Raw genomic sequence first — 18,427 nt, 5'->3', positions numbered from 1 at the left:
AATCACAGTTACATGATAAAAAAAAAAGGTTAAGTTACAATCAAATTTGAGAAAGGAATCCTGCAATTCTTTACCATTCAAGGAAGAACTTGCCATCTGATGTATGAAATGGCCAGCTCATACAGTAATTGCTGGGTGATAATGGTGTTGGGTGTCCAGTTGTCACTGATGTTTTACCAAACGTACTTCATATATACTCTGCTACATAAATCTCTGCTTAACTTCATCTCTCTTCCAACTAAAAGGGTAATAACTAAATTCCTAATTAATAGATCTAAATTCATTTTAAATAAAGGTGAACAGTATTAAACAATGGGAAATAATTTAAGTCTTGTGCCAGAATAAGAGATGAGCTGTCCAAATTTCTCAAGAAACTCTGCTTTGGTCTCTATGTGGCACTGCTGTGTGCCTGACATAAGGCAGCTCTCCTACTGACACTTACAGAAACTTGCCAGCAATATCATACTGATAAACAAGGCAGTACTTGTCCACAGCAAAAAGCAGTACAGTTTTTAGCTGCTCAACATAATTTCTTAAAATTCCTCATGAGTAATTATGAGCCACTTGAAAGGCAGCTCCTTTGGAACCACACGTGAACAAATTTGTCTCTCACCTTGGCCCTAATTTCTCTTCTTTAGCTACAATGATGTACAGGAAAAATAAAACCAGTAGTGACAGAATATCAAAATGGTGTATTTGCATACAATAAGGAGAATAATTTGGAAGGTATCTGGAAACAGTAAGAAATGTTTTCATACCTGCTTTATTCCACAATAATTTGCTATGCTGTCTACCAGCTCTGACATCACTTGCACTTCATGTGATTTCTTATTGTTCATAAACTCATCTGGTTTGATACCTGTATACCAGATTATAAAAATAAATACACATTAACACAACTCATAATAACAAAGACTTGTGACCAACCAGGAAGAAAATCCCAGCTAACATATGCTACAGTATTTATATTTTTAGGATAGTAATTTTTAATTAAAAACTCACTAAATTATTGCAAGATTAAACTTCTAAATTATGGATGAATTAGTAAAATGCTACACACTGTAAAACTCAGGGTTTTTTAAGATGCAGCATATCTACCAGATACTAGACAATATCTGACCAGATATTAGACAACAGCTCCTACTATAAAATTGTGCTATTTCTCCCTGTTCATTATAAAATATTAATTTTTGTCTCATTTATCACATTTACCTTGATATAAATTAAATATAAGGGCAGGGACAATTAATAATCACAGCTTGTTAATACTGCAGATTTGCTCACAATATCGAGTAGGAGATATTACTAATAAAAGTTATGAGTGATGCTGGGAAAAGTCAAAGGAAGGCGAACTTTCCTTTTCTTTATTTACCCTATGGATGGGTTATAGAACTGTTACGCCTTTATGGTAGAAAATCACTCATTTCAGTGTTGCTGGAGAATGTGTTAATGAGATGGAGTCAATATTTATCAGGGTTTACTTCTTGTGGACAACACCAAGCACCCACTTGCTAATCTCTACGCCACCCAGCTAAAGCAGGAGCTCAGAAGTCACTCCATTGGAAGTAGCCCACACATTTCTCTTAGGGGACTAATGCTACAGTATACTTGCATATAGTTAAATTGATGGAAATTTTTCTGAGTGATGGTAGAAGAAATGGGATCATTACTGATGGACACGCTCATAGAAAACAGGACTTTTCTACACGACTAGGTGAATTAACATACTTTCCTATTTGCTGCTTTTTGCACAGTATATGTTCATCTGTCCAGAAACTGATCATTAGGCAAAAACAATGTTCATTCCTTGATCAGATCATGCTGGGAATACAGCCAAGTGTGTTACTTCTTTAGAAGAGAGTGGGGAATTGAACAGAGCTCATAAGAAGCCCAGTGTTTTCTCTATTTCTCCCAAACCCCACAGGACCTCTCTATTTCTTAAACATCTGGGGTTTTTATAATAAACTGTTATGACAGTACTTAAAATCTAATATAGACTGTATGAACTGACAAAAGAAAAAATAGACTTAAATGAAACAAAGTGTAGAAACAAGTGTTTGTCATTTCACTGAAGATTCTCCTGAACTTTGAAATTGTGAAGATCTACATAGCATCCTAAAAAGCTTTTAATTTGTAAGCATATCAAATTAAAGAAAAACAGATAGGAAAAAAAAATTAAAAAGAAAAAAGGTCTCTCTGTTTATATTTGAAGATTTTTGTGTCTGGATAGGCTCATTAGAAGAAGCAGCAGAATCAGAACAGGAAGAAACAGACATTTAACTTCTTGACAGAAATAAAAGTTGTTTGACTGGTTTCCAAAGCAGCACTGTCACTTTGAATGATGACCACATACTGCACCTTTACTCTTTTCTATATTATGAACTCAAATGACTGAATGGGGTAATGCTAGGTGAAGTATTATTTCAGAGAGTACTTAATCCAAATTAAGTATTTCAATAATGATAGAAAGTCAGAAACATGACCCAACTTATATAAGCTGAGGTTCCAGATGGAAAAAGCATAATTTGTTGATATCCACATATATAGATTATTTATCACCTTAGTTACTAAAGTTTCTTAAACGTTGTTCGACTTCTTTTCCTGCTTTCTGCAGGATGAACACACTACTTATATATCAGCTCAGGGAAAATGATACTGTTTGTAGAAAACTGTGGATTTTAAAATAAATTTTACTGTTGTTGCATTTTCTGTTAAAATTTGGATAGATTTTTACACTCTTTTGAAAATCAAGCAAACATATTACAAACTAATACAAAAAATATATCTGAGGACTGTTTTATATTGCCCAGACAACTGAAAATTTGAATTAAATAGAAGTATACTAGTTTTACACACACTGGGTAAATTCCTTCTACTCTCATAAAATTACTTTATTGAAAAAAAACACTATACACATATATTTCCTTATTATGTGCACAACTGATGTAGGCAAAACAAATACTAATTTCAAAAAAATTAAAAATTTAGAGAATCATCTCCTTTTGTGATGAAAAACATAAAGTGGGGTTCAAATACTTTACAGAAGTACCTCGGATATGATAAAATGACAGAAAGCTTAATGTTAATAGTTTTAGTTGGTATTGAAATGTTGCTCATTACCACTGTTAACCCCTAGCACAGGTACCTGTAGAGAGAGTACTCTTAATCCAACCCTCATCTCCTTTATCAGATACAACACTGTAACAAAACAAGTTTTCCCTGTTGGCTTCCTCCCCTTGGGCCAGGCTCTCCTGGACCCCGTGTGCTCAGTGCAAGCAAACTGATGGTGCAGTCAGGACCACAGTGATACCCATAAGGACGCAACAGGGAACCCCTTTATATTCAGAACTCCATTCTGAGTAGTTGTGTCCACAACATGCTGAAAATGTTCATGCTTACGAATTATTCCAAGGAAGAACAGCAACATATCTACATTAAGGTTGTTAAGAAGTTAGAGAACTATGTAAGTATGAAACTGTGGGAATAGGCTCAAAAGCCTGTTTGTCTTAGAACAAGAGAACATATTAAAAACATTTGAAACATAAATGGAATTATCCTTAATATAAAGAAGGCTATCATAAAGTTGCCAATTTTCTGAAACTTACATTTCTCTTGACTTGCAAGTGTTAGTGTGTCAGAAAAAAATCATATCTTCTAAAACACAGAATTAAGTCCAAAATATCTAATATAGCTTAAAGATCACAGCTTCCATTTGGCAACTTGCATGTTATGAATCTATAACTTGGTCTTTTGCTTCGGCCAAATGAGTACCAAGAACTTCAATTAAGTTAACTTAACTGATACTTACTGCCAATTCAGCACAAAGGTTTTGAATTATAATCCTATTGTATACATTTGGAACATGCCTTATTTTTCCTATGAATTACAACTTAGAAGTACTGCAAAAGCACAAGCCCCAGTCCCAGTTATGCAACCAAGCACCACTCCTGCAACAGAGAACAAAATATTCAGCAATTGTCTTATTCCTGATGCTCCATTTTGCATGCCAAGAAGATGAAAGAATCCTTGAAGTTTTGTCCAAGAAAGTTAATCCAGATATGAACTTAAGTATGAGAACAAAGTAGAACTACAGAATTACAAAAAATTCAGAGGGACATGGGGAATGAGATCATAATAAAAATTGTTGCAGTATATAAAAGAATGCAGAAGTTTTTAATGTTGTTTAAACATATCTTAAAATGGCTTTCTGCGTTTCTGCAAGTCACCGCTCCTTCTTCCCGACACCCTCTGCAAAGAACTCTTATCTCCCATGCAGGAATGTCCCGGGAAGATATCCTGAGGTCTTCTTATTGGCCTTTGTTAACACTTTCCTATTGGCTATTAACTCTTTACCTGATTGGTTTTTCTGTAGGACCCTGAGCCTGTAATTGGTTCTTTTTAACCCCCCCTAAAAGCCTTATAAACCCCCATTCCCACAATAAATGTCCTCTTTCGTCTGTCCTTCTGCAGTGGTCTATGTGAGCTCCTTATGGGTTTGGAGGACCTCGTGGTGGGGGGCAGGGTGGAAGAGCATTCACCTCCAGGGAATGGTCTAACACCCAGAACCTCCAACCCATCTGTCATAAAAAATGAAAACAACTAAAAAGCAATTGAGAAAAAAAAAGCAGCATACACTTGTCAAACAAGAAAAACGGGCTTCAGATGAACTGAGAGCACAAGGAAAGAAGCCACAAAGTAAGACGAATGCACAACAAATCATTAAGACTATCTTAGCCATGGCATTCCAGTACTTCTAAAAAAACCGCGGAGCTAATCATGGAAAATGGCAAAATTGCAAAGAGACCACTGTAGAAAATGGGAGCGATGCACAACATTTATATAATGGTGCTATCACTTAGGATAAGAAACGTCAAGAGTTTTAACATATTATAGAGATAAAACACAGTCGATTCCAGGTGTATTCCAGTCTGCCTCTTAAAAACTAATGAGAAATCTCAAAGACAGTGACAAGTCTAGAGAGACTGAGGACTCCATGCATAGCACATTTGCATAAAAATTACAGCAGTCCAAGTAAGGATAAATGACAGTTTATCATCTGATTCAATAAAAATAATCAGGGGTAAGACTCCCGGTGTCCAACTTGATGCCAACTTGAGAGTGTTTTAATTTCATTTTTTTAACTACAGAAAATTAAATTAGTCTAGTTTTATCACACATAATTGGTATTAGCCCAAAACATAAACAATTAAGAAAATATTTTTTCTTTTAAAACATCAAGCATTTTTCATATTTTAGGGTGATACTTTTAAAAAATGTGAGAGTAGCAACTCTGATTCTTGCTACTCAGGGAGAAGACAAAAAAAGGGAATTAACAAGGTATCTCAAATAGTGATGTGCCCACTTCTCTGTCCCATCCCCTTTAAAACTGAATCTCAGGATGAGTCTAGTGATATCGAATGCTCAAATTTTAGCAAGAGAATCCATTTTCTCAATAAAGGCAATGAAGAAACTATCTAGGAACAAATGAAAATGGAAGTGAGAAGCATGTAGGGAGAAAAATACAAACAAGAAACCACCTTTAGAAAACATAACTCGCAGGACTATAGAGAATAAATAAACATTATAATGCAAACATAAATATACCTGCTGCTCATTAAAATACAAATGTAAACATACCTGTTGCTCCCTGGCTGTTTCCTTTCAGTGCTTCAAGTACATCTTCTAATGGGGTACACACTCCAAGGTTGGACAAAGAATAATACTCAGCAGCCAGGACAAACAAATGTACATCAATAAGCTTCTCAGAGTTTTCACAAAATGCACTGGAAAACATGTCATCATCTGCAAATAAAAGGAAACAGTGCTTAACAGCTCTTTAATAGTGCTGACAGAGAACTACAGGTAATTCTTAGTATACTAGACATTTATTTTGCTTCTGTAAGTGGTAAAACTCATTATTTTTCTCCATCTGTATTCACCCCTCAGAACTAAGGTCAAATTTTGCTCTTAGTTGAACTAGTGTAAATGTGGAAAAATCTATTGTTTTAGCAGAGCTACTTCAGTATAATTAACTAGCTAATTCAGTCAACATTATCACTTCTTTTGTTTACAAACTTGCTCATTATACATTTCCTAGTCAGCCCCATCTGCCCAATGTATGCTACTAGATTTTTTTAAAGCAATGCAGCTGTTTAATATATGAAATGTTTTGATTTACAATCAGTCTTTTCATGTACTTTCCAATCTGCTTTGTAACTGGTGAATCTAGTGGGAGAATTAAATTAATTTTATTTTCAATCAGATGTGGGCCAAAGTTAGACTCCAATGTGTATTTTGTTAGATTGATGATGAAGTACTTCAGTTTGGTATTACTTAGTTCTTAGCTTCAAAAATGTACATTTATTTTTAAGTGAAACATATTAGTATGAATAATTTATTAATTCTGAGATTGTTTTGTATTGACTAATTCCTCTTTATTTTAACTGAAACTATATGTGAATTCTACTAAGGTTTTCAAATATTTTTTATATATTTGTAATTATTTTAAACATCTAAATGTAACCAGACCAGCAAAAAAAAACTTTTATAAAGATCTGGAAATCTCCTGCTTTGTCTTTTGTGTCATGAGTAGATGCTGAGCAAGTACATACCTAGCACAGCAGCTTTCCTGAATCTGGCATGACAACAGATACAGTTGTTTGTATAGACCTCAGCTCTAATGCTTTTAACTGTCTTGCATATGTTACAATTTGATGAAAACATTCCCAACAGCGTTGGCATATTAATTTTCATGGTATGACACTACAAAGGCATGAGTGAAGCAAACAAATTTTGGATCTAAGGAAGAATTAATACTGTCTAAGCTGTAACCAAAATTAACAAAGTTTCAGTGTCTGCATGGCACTTCTTAGTCTACTTCTCTCCACTAGAAAATCACAAAAGAAAGCCACCTTTCTCTCTAAATGATGGCCTTATTTGAACCTCTGAACATCCAGTAAATTTTAGTTAGTGAAGTCTTCATGAAGGATAAGGGCATAACAGGATATTAGAGACCAGAAATAAAGAGTGTAGTTTTTTAGGGAGAAGGGGGAATTTCGATTTCTAATGTCTCTTCTCTAAGATATATTACAGAAAGACAAGAAATTAGATGTGTTCATTTTGAAATGACTGAAGAAAAATAAATTTGGTTTCCAACAATACTTTCAAGTCAAACAAATAATGGAAGAGGCCAGCATAATGGGATAAGACAATCAAACACTTCTGAACAATGGACAGAATTGTTTTTTTTGGTTTTCTTTAAAAAAAAAAAAAAAGTTTTAACAGAAGTGAATATCTACACCCAGAGATTATTTTTGCTTTCTGCTGGGTGTTATGCAAGGAGCTCTTACAAGAAATTATCACAGCCTGAGTTATTGCTGAAGAAGAAAATTTCAGTTTATTTTTAAGGGAGGTTCACTCATTTAACTTATTTTAGATTTTCTGGAAATGAACAGTGTTCCAGAAAATTCATAGGCATTCACAAATTGTGTTAGTCTGAATAAGTAAAAAATGCATAGAAATCTGTAGGTCAGATGCAATGGAAAGAAATCACTGATCTGCCAAGAGGGAGAACAAGGTTTAAAAGGCTCATCGAGCAATAAATTCTATGTCAACAATTACTGAGAAAGCAATAGACATGAGAAATTAAGTCAAAAGGTGCAGGGCCATTCAGCAGTTTTGCCAGGTGAAGGAGAAATCTAAATTCCTTGATGAGAAGTGGGTGTTCCGTTTTTTTTCATGCATATTATGACCACTTTAAATTGGTCTAGTATTTAGTATAACACACTACAGAAAAGTTTGGCACATTCTAGTATACATTTATGTTGTTCTTTATCTCCAATTTTTACTTCCTCAGTGACCAGTTTGGTCTCACCAACCCTCCAATGCATGGTTCAGATATAGATGCTGGCAAAGGTTTGTTTCAAAGCCCCCGACTTGCTTAATATCTCAACCCAGAATGGCATCTCACTCCCAACAGAAGTTTCGATGGTGTTTAGGTCAGGATATATATCCCTTCATCTAGAAAAGTCCTTCTGAGCAGATATGAGCTCACTAAAAAATGGGCCCAAATATTAATTACATATTAGAATATTATGGTAATTACATCAATACTGTACTAAAGTTATACCTGGAGTGAAAGCTAGGGCTATCTCACCAGTTTCTACTGCAAGGTTTAAAGTCTCCTTTCTTCAGACTGGAACAACATCAAGTCCTTGGGTACCAGGATGGCCATGTCCTTAACATCTACCAAAAAACTAAATACAGCAATGACATTGACCTAAGACACCTCACTTCTACAATACCAGACATCATGCAAAACACAGCAAAACCTGTATCTCTCATGTCCTCTGTAAAGAATACAAGTTATATACCTCCTTGGGAACTTTCAGCAAGCAACAAACATCACGTAAATTACATACACAAACTTGTTACAGCACAAAAAGAAAAACACTACCCCGATGCCAGTATAGAAAACCATTAAACCGATAACCTTGAGGAAATTTACCCTCGTTTTTCCCATCTGACCTTTAAATAGCTCACCAAAATCAACAGCATAGGCAAATATTCTGCAAACTAGAGTTCACGATATTTAGCAACCCAGTCTTCCTTTCACCTTACTTCCTCCTGATTCCACTGTATCACACAAATAAAACTTATCTTGAAACTTAATAACTTCCCTAGGTTAAAGTCTGATTATTGAAATTGGGAGTTTTCTGCTTCTTTTGTCAGAGCTCGTGAAAAACCCACTGCTTGCCTGTTTTCACTTTTTCAGCAGCTGATATAAAATATATTTACTGTCCTTACAAACCCCACTTAGCTGAAAGTAAATGCAGCAATACCCATCTTCTGTGATTTCCTTGGTTATCTGTTGGAAGAACATGAACAGGATATCCTACAAGATTACTTTTAATATCACCTTTAATAACACTCCTGCTAAAGCTAATTTGTTGCCCCAGCTTGCCAGCTAAAAATCTAGTATGTCTTTTAAACAGTTAGTCTGTACATTTGCAAACAAATCTTCAGAGGAAAGAAAAATACGGTAAAAAATTGGAATTACAGTACAAACAGTAATTTACAGTAAAATATGAAAATACTTAAACACACATTTGTCTGTGCCTGTGTCCAATTTACAGCAATGACGCGATAAACAAAATGCAATATGGCGAATGTCAGCTTTTTGATGTACAGAAATATAAACCAGTTTTCTGAATTTAAAAAGGGATCATTAATTTTCCTGCAGGGTACAACTGAAAACAAGGGTTCCATCCTTTATATGATCATTACAAGGAAATGTCACAAGTGTTTGAAAATATTCTTTGAAATTGATTTACAGAGCACATGATGTAATGTTCTGTAACATGATTATCTTTTTGCTTATAATACTGTACCCAGAATTGTAATTTCTTGCTTGCTAGCTTCTAAAACTACAATTCAGCGTATGTTTGTCAAAATCCCTTCAGTGAAATAAAACACTGACCAGAGTAACAAGTTTTGTGCCAATCTGCAACGATGTAACTTTTTAGTTTACAGAGCTGTGTGAGCATGAACTGACAACTTCAAATTTTCAGATCAATTCTGTCAAATGCAGCTTATGTTTCTATATAATTTAACTTGGGATCCCTATTACAACAGATCCTCGAAAACTTTTCATAATAGTTTAGGATTGTAAATGCGTAAACGCAAAACTTCTCGAAATCTTAAGGAGCAAAGGTTTTACCATGTGAAGTAAAAATGTAATTTTCACCTATTTTGGGTAAAGTATTTGGGGGAGATAACCACAAATCCATTTGAGCATGCAAAAGAAATCTATCCTTACAGCCACACTCCAAAAAAGGTTGCTATATGGATGGCAGCATGTTATGAGGGCCTTTTAATACCCTTTTCAAGATAAATATAAATAACTAAAATATAAATAAGTAAAATTTAAATATCTGATAATTTTGAACACAGAAGAGTAATTTACGTTGGTTGGTTTCTGATCTCTAATGTTATTGAGTTACACTAGTGCACTCAAGCTATAATCCTAAATTTCTCAATCTTAATTTTAATACAGGCTAGCACTGCATTAATTTTCAAATATAAGTAATGTTTTCAGGTATCTTCACTGAGAAACTCATATTCTACTATTAAGTCTTTTCATCTTATGACTGGATGCACAGATACCATGCAGTCAAACGAGTAAGGCATGAACAACCAAATAGCAATAACATGCCCATTCCATTACAGTGCCTTCTGTTAAATAGTATATTATAATTTTAAAGACAGAAAAAGGAGCAATTCTTCTTTTTTTTTTTTTTTTCTTAATTAGCAGAAATAATCCCTGCAGAAACCACAGAAGAAATTCTGTATTTTAGCCACAGCGTGAAGGCTTCACATCCTTCTAAAAGGTGTGTTTCATTTTAGCCATAAATTGCCTCTTTTGTTTCAGTAATTTCTGTAACATCCATTTTGAATACAGATCATAATTTTTTGATTTTAAAATCTATACAACAATACTCTGCCTTTCTGATTCTCATTCTACTCTACAGCCACCACATTAAAGTCTGAATAATTTCACGGGCTTTTCCATAGAAATGGGTAAAATCAGAGTAATTTTCAGTTCGTGTTCTCTTTTTGATGATTTCATCTAATAATTAGTTTCGTTTCAGCCTCTATTTACATTCAATTTTATATTCTGTCTCTCTGAATCAGTTCTGATTCTGACACTACCTGTCAAGAACATTAAGTTTGTCCTTGCTGCTTCCCAATATTTGCTTGCTGACTGAACCACTGTCTTGTTTCCATCTGGCTCTTGAAGTTAATTTATAATCCAGTGTCTTTTTCATGCACAAATAAACTCTGTGAGTTTTCTTCCCAGATACCTCAACCCTTTAAAAATGAGGCTTACAGTTAATATTTTGAGAGGTCTTTAGATCCAACAGTGAAATGCTGCAAGCGATGTAGCAATTCACAGTTCTTCAATCTCCTTCCAAGTCCAAATCATTATCTTAACCTGCCTTCTATGCCAAAAAGTACGCAGCTCCACATGCTACTTTCTGTGGACCCTTCTATAATACTCCACAGGCTTCCCTGTCTCACGTGCCATTTAAGGCAGCGTTTCAGTGCTAACACAATCTGACAGCTATCTACACTCCATAAGCTTTGGCACAAAGCAGGGTTTTCTCGGCTAAGTGCTTTGTCAGAGATTTTTCCTTGGTTTTGAAACTGATCTCTTTGCTTGGGCTCAGTCCTCCCAAATACCACAGCTTTCAGATCCTTTATCTTCATTTCTGTGCTCTGCCTGAAAGACTATTACTGGTATGTTTCCCTTCTAGTCGGACTGCAGTAAATTCAGTAACACAGTTTCATAGCTGTCTTCCTCTTGAGGTACGTGAAAATTCTAAAAATATGAAGTGCCTCTTAAACAGATCCTGTCTGAAATAAAACAGCTGTCTTCCTCTGCCAGACGCTCATTATCGCAGATATGTTGGAAAGCGGTGTTTTAAGCCTTTTCCAGCTGTCCTCCGCATCTCCCGTTTCAACATCTGACTGTTACACCTTTCCACTCATGCGGAGGGTTTTTGTTTGGTTTGGGTTTGTTTGTGGTTTGTTGTTTTTTTTTTTAAGGGGGGGGGGTTTCCTTTCGTTTTACTTCTTCAGAAATTAGCGTGAAGGACACTGACGGTTGGGAGTTTCGTTTCGTTTCTAAACGAACAGAATGAAATTTACAGAACGAAATTTACAGAATGCAATTTACAGAACGAAATTTACAGAATGAAACCACCGCCACAACTGCCACTACTGAGAGACTGCAGTGCAATTCCCACCGCGGTTACGCTTCCCCTGGACCGCGACGGCTCCAAGCACCTCCCTTCCCTGACGAGCCGAGCACCGCCCCCCCCGCCCCCCCTCCCCCGCCCCACTCACCGCACGGCGCCGCCGCAGGGCCGGAGGGCCCCGCCAGGGGGCGCGCGAGCGGCCCGGCCGCGCGCAGCGCCTCGAGCACGGCGCGGGGGGGCGGCGCCACGAGGCGCTCCCAGAGCCCGCGCGTGAAGAACTCCACGGTGTGCGCGCGGCACAGCGGGAGCGCGCGCCGCACGAACCGCGCCGTGCCCCGCAGCGCGCGCGCCGCCGCCGCCGCGGGCAGCTGGGCCGGGAGCGCGCGGGCCGGCCGCGACATGGCCCCGCGCGCGGCGCCGCACGGCGGGGTAGGGACGCAGCTCCGTGATGTCATCGGCGTGCGCCGCTCCGGGAGCGCGATGGCGGCGACGAGGCGTGGCGGGCGCGGGGCGGCGGCGGGCGCGGCTGCCCCAGCGCCGGGCCGAAAGCGGCGGTGGAGGCCGGTCCTGCTGCGCACCGTCGTGGGCAGCGTCCAGGAGGGTGAGCCGAGGCCGAAGGCGGCCTGACTGCGTGGGCCGGCTCCGAGCTGGGCCTTAGCTGCGGCCTTAGCGAGGGTTACGCCTTTGCAGAGCGGAGGGCCCACCTTGCCCGCTGCCCGAGGGGTAGTTAAGGCCATCGGCTCGGGGCCGGGGGCTGCAGGGGTGGTGGGGGGCGGCCGGTGGGAGTCCGAGCTCCCGGGACTCGGCAGTGCTGACCCCGCGGAAAGCTGTATATTTAAACATACTAGAAAACAGGTTCAGACTACTGATAGGTGCTTATGAGGATGTAAAAATGAATAGGAAAAAGATCATCGGCCTCAGCAGCACTTTTCTGAATTTGCAACTTTGGAGAAAGAATTAAATAAAAAGTTATGACTAGTTTGACTTTCCTTTAGAACTGTTTTGTTCGTGAATATTAGGAAAGCCAGTAGTTCTTAATACTAATGCCACAAAAAAAAACCATATTAGGAGAAAAAACATGTTTAGCTTAAACTTCGGTAAGTTGTTCCATAATGATTGAGACTGAAACAACCATTATTTGTTGTTTCCTTTATGGTTAAACGATTCTGTGATGTAGGATACCTTTGGAGCTGCAGAAAAGCTCTTTCTGAACATGTGTAGAAAGAAATTATTAGCAATAAAATATTGTTTTAGTGCAAAGGTGTAATGAATTATTAATACAGCATAATACAGTGATTTAGTGACTTTTTGTCACAGCAGCTACTGCTGACAGTATTATTATCAGTGTCTTAGTGTCTTCCTGAGACTTCCTTTAAGAGCTTATTTTGGGATCTATTTTGACGTTTCTCATGAAGCTGTCAAAAGAAGGAGAGAAGTGAAATGTTACCACATCTTTTCACTGGATTCAGAAAGCGTTGGCAAAGGTGTATAATGTTGAACAGGCATTAAGGAGCAATGTCTGCAGTCTTCTCTCTGGGGTTTAGGCAATAATTGTCAGTAAATCTGTACAAGCTTCAATGCTACAGTAGGGAATTATAATTAAAACAGTTGTTGTATCCTTGAATGTATCACTGGTCCTTATTAAAATTGACACACATTTTGTAAAGAAAACAGATTGAAATTGTCCTGACAACAGTTGCATGGTTTGGTACCATTTGAGTGCAGGTGTATTTAACTCCCTTTTTCTTATATTTTCAGGACGAGGATTTGCATTTCGGAGGAAACAAAAAATCGAAAGACAGTACAGGAGATTATTAATGAGAAAGGGAAAAAAGGTCCATTCCCAACAGGATGATCAGTTTACTGATACCTATCCAGAGCACTTGAAACATCTTTACCTTGCAGAGGAAGAAAGGCTTAAGAAGCGTAGGCACAGGACACCAGAGGATTCAGTGTTACCAGAAGAAGAGCCTAATAAAGCAGAAGAGTAAGTTTTTAAAATATATCTTTAAAAAAAAGTAATTGTTTCAATCATCAAATCATTACTTCAGATCTTACACTTTACATGGATTTCGGTATGGTGATGTGCTTTACTAAAAATGCCAATAGGTCTTAAATATTTTTCCTGATTGTGAGGAAAATACGTTGCAATGCAAGTAGTTTTGAGATGATGAGGCATCACTGTATTGCCACAAGGTGGAGATAAGAATAAAGCAAAATTTTTTCCATTTTTCTCCAGAGGATAGTGGTATTTTCAAATGAAATTATGAGCAAATATGTTCTCTTTGTTTTTCATCTGAATGTCCTTGATGCTGATGGGTACTTTTCAGCTTTTTGTAGTGAAAGTGATAGAGTAATCAAAAACTTAGTTTATGAACAACCACTAAATATCTGGCAAGGCTTATGTTTTTTAAACATGAAATATCTTTGCTACCACACTGTTTATGTAACGGTTTTGTTGTAAATCAGAGAAAAATTATTAGAACTAAATAACCTGAAAAATCCACTAAAAATAAATGTCAGACAAATGGCACTGGTTTTCTTCTTCTGTTTTCTTTGGTAAAAGGTACATGGGCAGTCTTTTATATTGCAATCTGGAAGGAACAGAGTTGCAGTTCCTTATTTCACAGCATTAAGGACAATACTGTACCTTTCCGGTATCTAATTTCCCAACATTACTGTGCCATCTCATTCAAGAAGAAACTTTTAGAAAGGGGTTGTTTCTACTGTGCTTTTTCACTTTGCCATGCCAACCTGACTTCCCTGGCAGGCAGTCTGCCAGCACTGGCTGGCCTCACGTCTCTGCAGCTGCATCTATGTGTTGGAACTAGAAAGAAATAATACAGCTCCAAGCTAGTGCATTCAGTTTTTCTAGCTCTCAAGAGCTTGCATGGTGGGGAAAACTCTTTTAGACACTCTTTAAACTTCATGAAATATCATCCATGTGAGTATCCAGCAGATAAGGTGTATGTGTTACTAAAGTTGTGTACAGTTCAGTCTTTGGTACATTTTGCATTGAAGGAGTTTAGTTTGTTGTGTTTTTGTGGTGATTGCTCACTGTATGGCGTGGAATGGTGTTCGCTATCAAGTACGACTGGTGCAAACAGTTCTACATTCAGTGTAGAAGGATGACTCTTCTGAAGTCTGTATTTGTAACTGACTTCCCTAAGTGTGCAAAAAACATTGGAAGATTGTGCTGTGATTCTGCAGTGGCTGTGGGATATATGGTTATGTCTCCTTGATCATAATCAGTGTCTGAAGTACATGTACCTTTTCTTACAGGTCAGTTGTGACTCAAGGGAAGTTTAAGAAGAAAACATCCAATCAGAAGGCAAAAGAAGAGTATGAGAAAATAAAGGCTGAGCGTGCTAGGAAGAAAGAGGTAAATCTTAAAAAAAGTTCTTACTTGATTGTAGACAAAGACTAGATTAATACCATTTCTGCCTGTCAGTCTCCCAGAGAGGACCGTAGGAGAAGAATACAGGTACTAGCACTCTTTCAGTGTTTTTCAACTTGACAGTTGTTATCAGCCATACAAGCATTCAGAATATCATTCTCTGCGTTCTTACTATTTTTGTCTTGCAGTTGCTGTTAGCAGGATTTTATTATGTCAGTTGGTACATCAAGAAAAGCTTAGAGCTCGATCTGCATATCCCAGTGGATTATATTAGACCACTTCAATATTGTAGAAGGGGAAGCAATAACATTACCATCATCTTGTGATGAAAAATTAAATATCCATCCTATTTCTTATGGCATTACCATAATGCAGTCTTCATGTTACCTTTTGATGTACTTTGACCAGCAGTGAAACAATTAAGTATAATAGTATCCATGGTCAAAATTTTTAGTAATTCCCCTCATTCTAATTTATTGGGAATTATTTTTACAGGACATATCTTAATATTATCCTTGCTGAATGACTCACTTGAGTTATTGATTTGAGACATCCTTATTTAACTGCTTTTATTCTCTCCCAGTACATTGTTTGTTGCACGGTAAAGTGGCACACAGTGCAACTTGCAGAAATTGTGTGACTTGCTGGTGACATGCTAAATTTCAGTAACCGTTGTATAAGTATATAGCTGGATAAAACACTATTTCTTTAGTTTAGCTGTATTTAGTTTTATGCAAGCTGATCCTTTCGTGAGTCTGGGTGAGTTACATGGTTATTAGCTGATAGCTGCTTTTTTGAATGTTAGCTACAGATCATGTGAAAAGAAATTAATGTTATGAGTAGCTTATTTAGAGGGAATAGGAACAAGTAAAACCCCAGCAAGGCTGCAAGGAGTTTCCTTTGAACAGCTCATAGGAGTTGCCTGAGGAGAACTGTTGGCGTTTTTAGTCTTATTCAAGATATTTAGGCAAAACAGGATGGCTAAGTGCCACAATAGTAATAATTATCTTAGGAAGAGAAATAAGCTTAAAGGCACAGTTTTGGCCTCCACAAAGGCCTTTTTTGGCCTAAAAATGGTAGGATAGGATTTAGTAAACATCAGAAAAAAATAATGTAAGTAGCAACTGTCTAAGTAAGATAAATGTTCTTGCTTTGAGAAAGCATTTGGTTGGTAGCTTAAATGGGTGTTGTTTAGAACAGTATGCTGAATTCAGCGGTAAAATTACTAGATAGGAAGTGAACTATAGGTAAGTTAAAGTAGATGCTACTCTGCTTTTTTTTTAAAAAAAAGGATAAATTATATTAATTGTTTTGGCAAAATAACTGAAGGATTCTGAATTATCTTTGCATGTTTTGGGGGACACTGCATTTCGAACTGTAAACTTTATTAGAAAAAAATCCTCCTAAAGAACTGAAGTGGTCCTTCAGTCTGATTTGTGGTGTACTGCACATTTGCGTTCTGTCTGTCCCATGCAGATGTGTCCAGTATTGTAGCACATCTGCACTGCCAAGACATTTACATGGGAGCTCCTGTATTGCACTCATTTTGTCTTGCACTGAAGAGGAGGAAGTGGGGAATTTTTTGCAACTTTGTCGTTTAAGGAGAATAGTCAAGGAGCACGTTTTGCAGAAAGCAAGTAGTGTGCATTGTAGCAACAAACCTTATTGTAGGATGTTCTACTGAAGAAAACTTGGCTATTTTCTTGAAGCTTTAGGCTGTATAATATGTTTTGATTGTATTATGTGCTGAAAGAGCATCCTGATTATGCTTTTAAGAGTAATGGTGTTTCTACTGTTAGTACAGTACTTAACTGCCAGTATCTATACAAAAATAAATTTTATTGCTTTTAGGTAGCTTCACAGTCATAGAAGTCATAGAAGGTATGTCATTATTTCATAATCATATATTTTTATTTAATTTCAGGAAGCAGAAAAAAGAAAACAACAAAGAGAAGAAGCTCAACGGTTGTACAAGCAAAAGAAAATGGAAGCTTATAAAATACTGAGTAAGAAGACAAAAAAAGGACAACCAAATCTAAACTTACAAGTAGAGTTTCTTCTTCAGAAAATACAGCAAAATACTTAAACCTCTGCACATGTTTTAGTTACGTGTGGACATTTTATTAAATTACTTTTAATAAATAATGTTATTTTGCTTCTATATTACTTTTGGTTTTGGCTTGATTTATCTCATAATCCTGTAGTGATATATATTTATCCTGAAAATATTCTATGCTGAGAGTAAGAGAGATCTGGTACCTTGAAAATAAATAGTCTGTATTTCCAAAGTTTCTATTAGCTATCTGACATCCTGGATTCAAAATCAATAGGACCCGGTGCCATCTGAACATGAATCTAACACTTCCTGCAATTGTGACTACTGAATTACGCTTACTTGAGAAGACTGAAGTGATACATGGGACATATTTGATGTCTCATGAACTGCCAGTTCTGTGAGCATGTTTTGTGTGCTTTTGGATAGGGTTTAGCACATGAAAACAGAACATACACTATACTTGGATGGCTATTATTCATCATTCTCCACAAAGAAGAAAATTACAAAAGGTCCAAAAATGGTTTGAGTGTAAAGATCTCGTTTACTTGATACATACTTTGTGCTTGGTGATTTTTACTAGCTATGCTGGATCGGGTAGATGGGTTTTGGCATACTGAGTGTATCAAATTTAAATCTTTGCTCTTTGGAACATCTTTAGAAAAAGACTTCTTTTAAACTTTGATTTGTAGATGCAGTTAGTGATCTTTGACCTAATAAAGTGAAAGCATTCTTCGTAACTCTAATAAGTTTCCAATACAACAAGTAAACTATTTTCCTTAAGTTTATACAGGAGAGTACTATTACACTTTTTCCTTTATTTCAGTCTACTTTGGCAACCAAGAAATAATACTGAGGTTTTTTCTGCATATAATAAAGATTAGGTAGACATTAAAGGAATATGTTGGAAGAAATTTCTTTGGATGTGCTTCATAATATTTGCAGTACATTTACAGTATTGCAGTATTTGTAGTATTACGTTATCTCATTTAGAAGTTGATGTCAACTGCGAAAAAGTCCTTATTTAAAATGCGTAGGAAAAACAGTTATGAATTGTATGACAAGCTGTTAAATAAGGAATAGTTTAGGAGTTTGAGTAGGCTGAAATGTTACTTATGTCAGTATCCCAAAGCTTTTTCCACCTCATCTTGTTGTATTTCTTGCAGGGCTTTGAATCCTCATGCTGTAATGTCATCTGGAAAAACTGTACACAAGCCA

General features: G+C 36.9%; 2 protein-coding genes across 7 annotated transcripts in view; one reads left to right on the top strand and one right to left on the bottom strand.

The window, feature by feature from the left end:
- METTL25 (methyltransferase like 25) overlaps positions 1-12,160 on the bottom strand; it is a 48,293-nt gene extending 36,133 nt beyond the window's left edge. For 4 of the 6 annotated variants that reach the window (XM_027905347.1, XM_027905349.1, XM_027905348.1 and 1 more), the window contains exons 1-3: positions 11,908-12,160; positions 5,638-5,802; positions 759-859 (exon numbers count right to left, since the gene is read on the bottom strand). In XM_027905347.1, the coding sequence (XP_027761148.1) occupies positions 759-859; positions 5,638-5,802; positions 11,908-12,160 (519 nt within the window). Of the gene's footprint in view, positions 1-758; positions 860-5,637; positions 5,803-8,155; positions 8,246-11,770; positions 11,806-11,907 lie in introns of those variants that run through there. The other 2 variants (XM_027905352.1, XM_027905351.1) reach the window with 2 other exon arrangements.
- A 62-nt stretch (positions 12,161-12,222) lies between these two features.
- On the top strand, positions 12,223-17,955 carry CCDC59 (coiled-coil domain containing 59). The gene is made up of 4 exons (XM_027905353.1): positions 12,223-12,360; positions 13,518-13,746; positions 15,042-15,141; positions 17,081-17,955. The coding sequence occupies exons 1-4, from the start codon at positions 12,240-12,242 to the stop codon at positions 17,240-17,242; spliced, it is 612 nt and encodes a 203-aa protein (XP_027761154.1). The 5' UTR covers positions 12,223-12,239; the 3' UTR covers positions 17,243-17,955.
- Positions 17,956-18,427: the final 472 nt, after the last annotated feature.

This window comes from Empidonax traillii, unplaced genomic scaffold (assembly GCF_003031625.1).
Source record: "Empidonax traillii isolate 1590-97213 ecotype Southwest subspecies unplaced genomic scaffold, ASM303162v1 scaffold1146:size291564, whole genome shotgun sequence".
NCBI lineage: Eukaryota > Metazoa > Chordata > Aves > Passeriformes > Tyrannidae > Empidonax > Empidonax traillii.
This window is presented reverse-complemented; position numbering and strand designations above follow the sequence as displayed.

Coding starts and splice junctions, on each gene's coding strand:
- CCDC59 (XM_027905353.1), top strand. CDS start 12,240: ATGGCGGCGACGAGGCGTGGCGGGCGCGGGGCGGCGGCGGGCGCGGCT. Junction 12,361..13,517: donor CGTGGGCAGCGTCCAGGAGG/GTGAGCCGAGGC, acceptor TTATATTTTCAG/GACGAGGATTTGCATTTCGG. Junction 15,142..17,080: donor AGCGTGCTAGGAAGAAAGAG/GTAAATCTTAAA, acceptor ATTTAATTTCAG/GAAGCAGAAAAAAGAAAACA.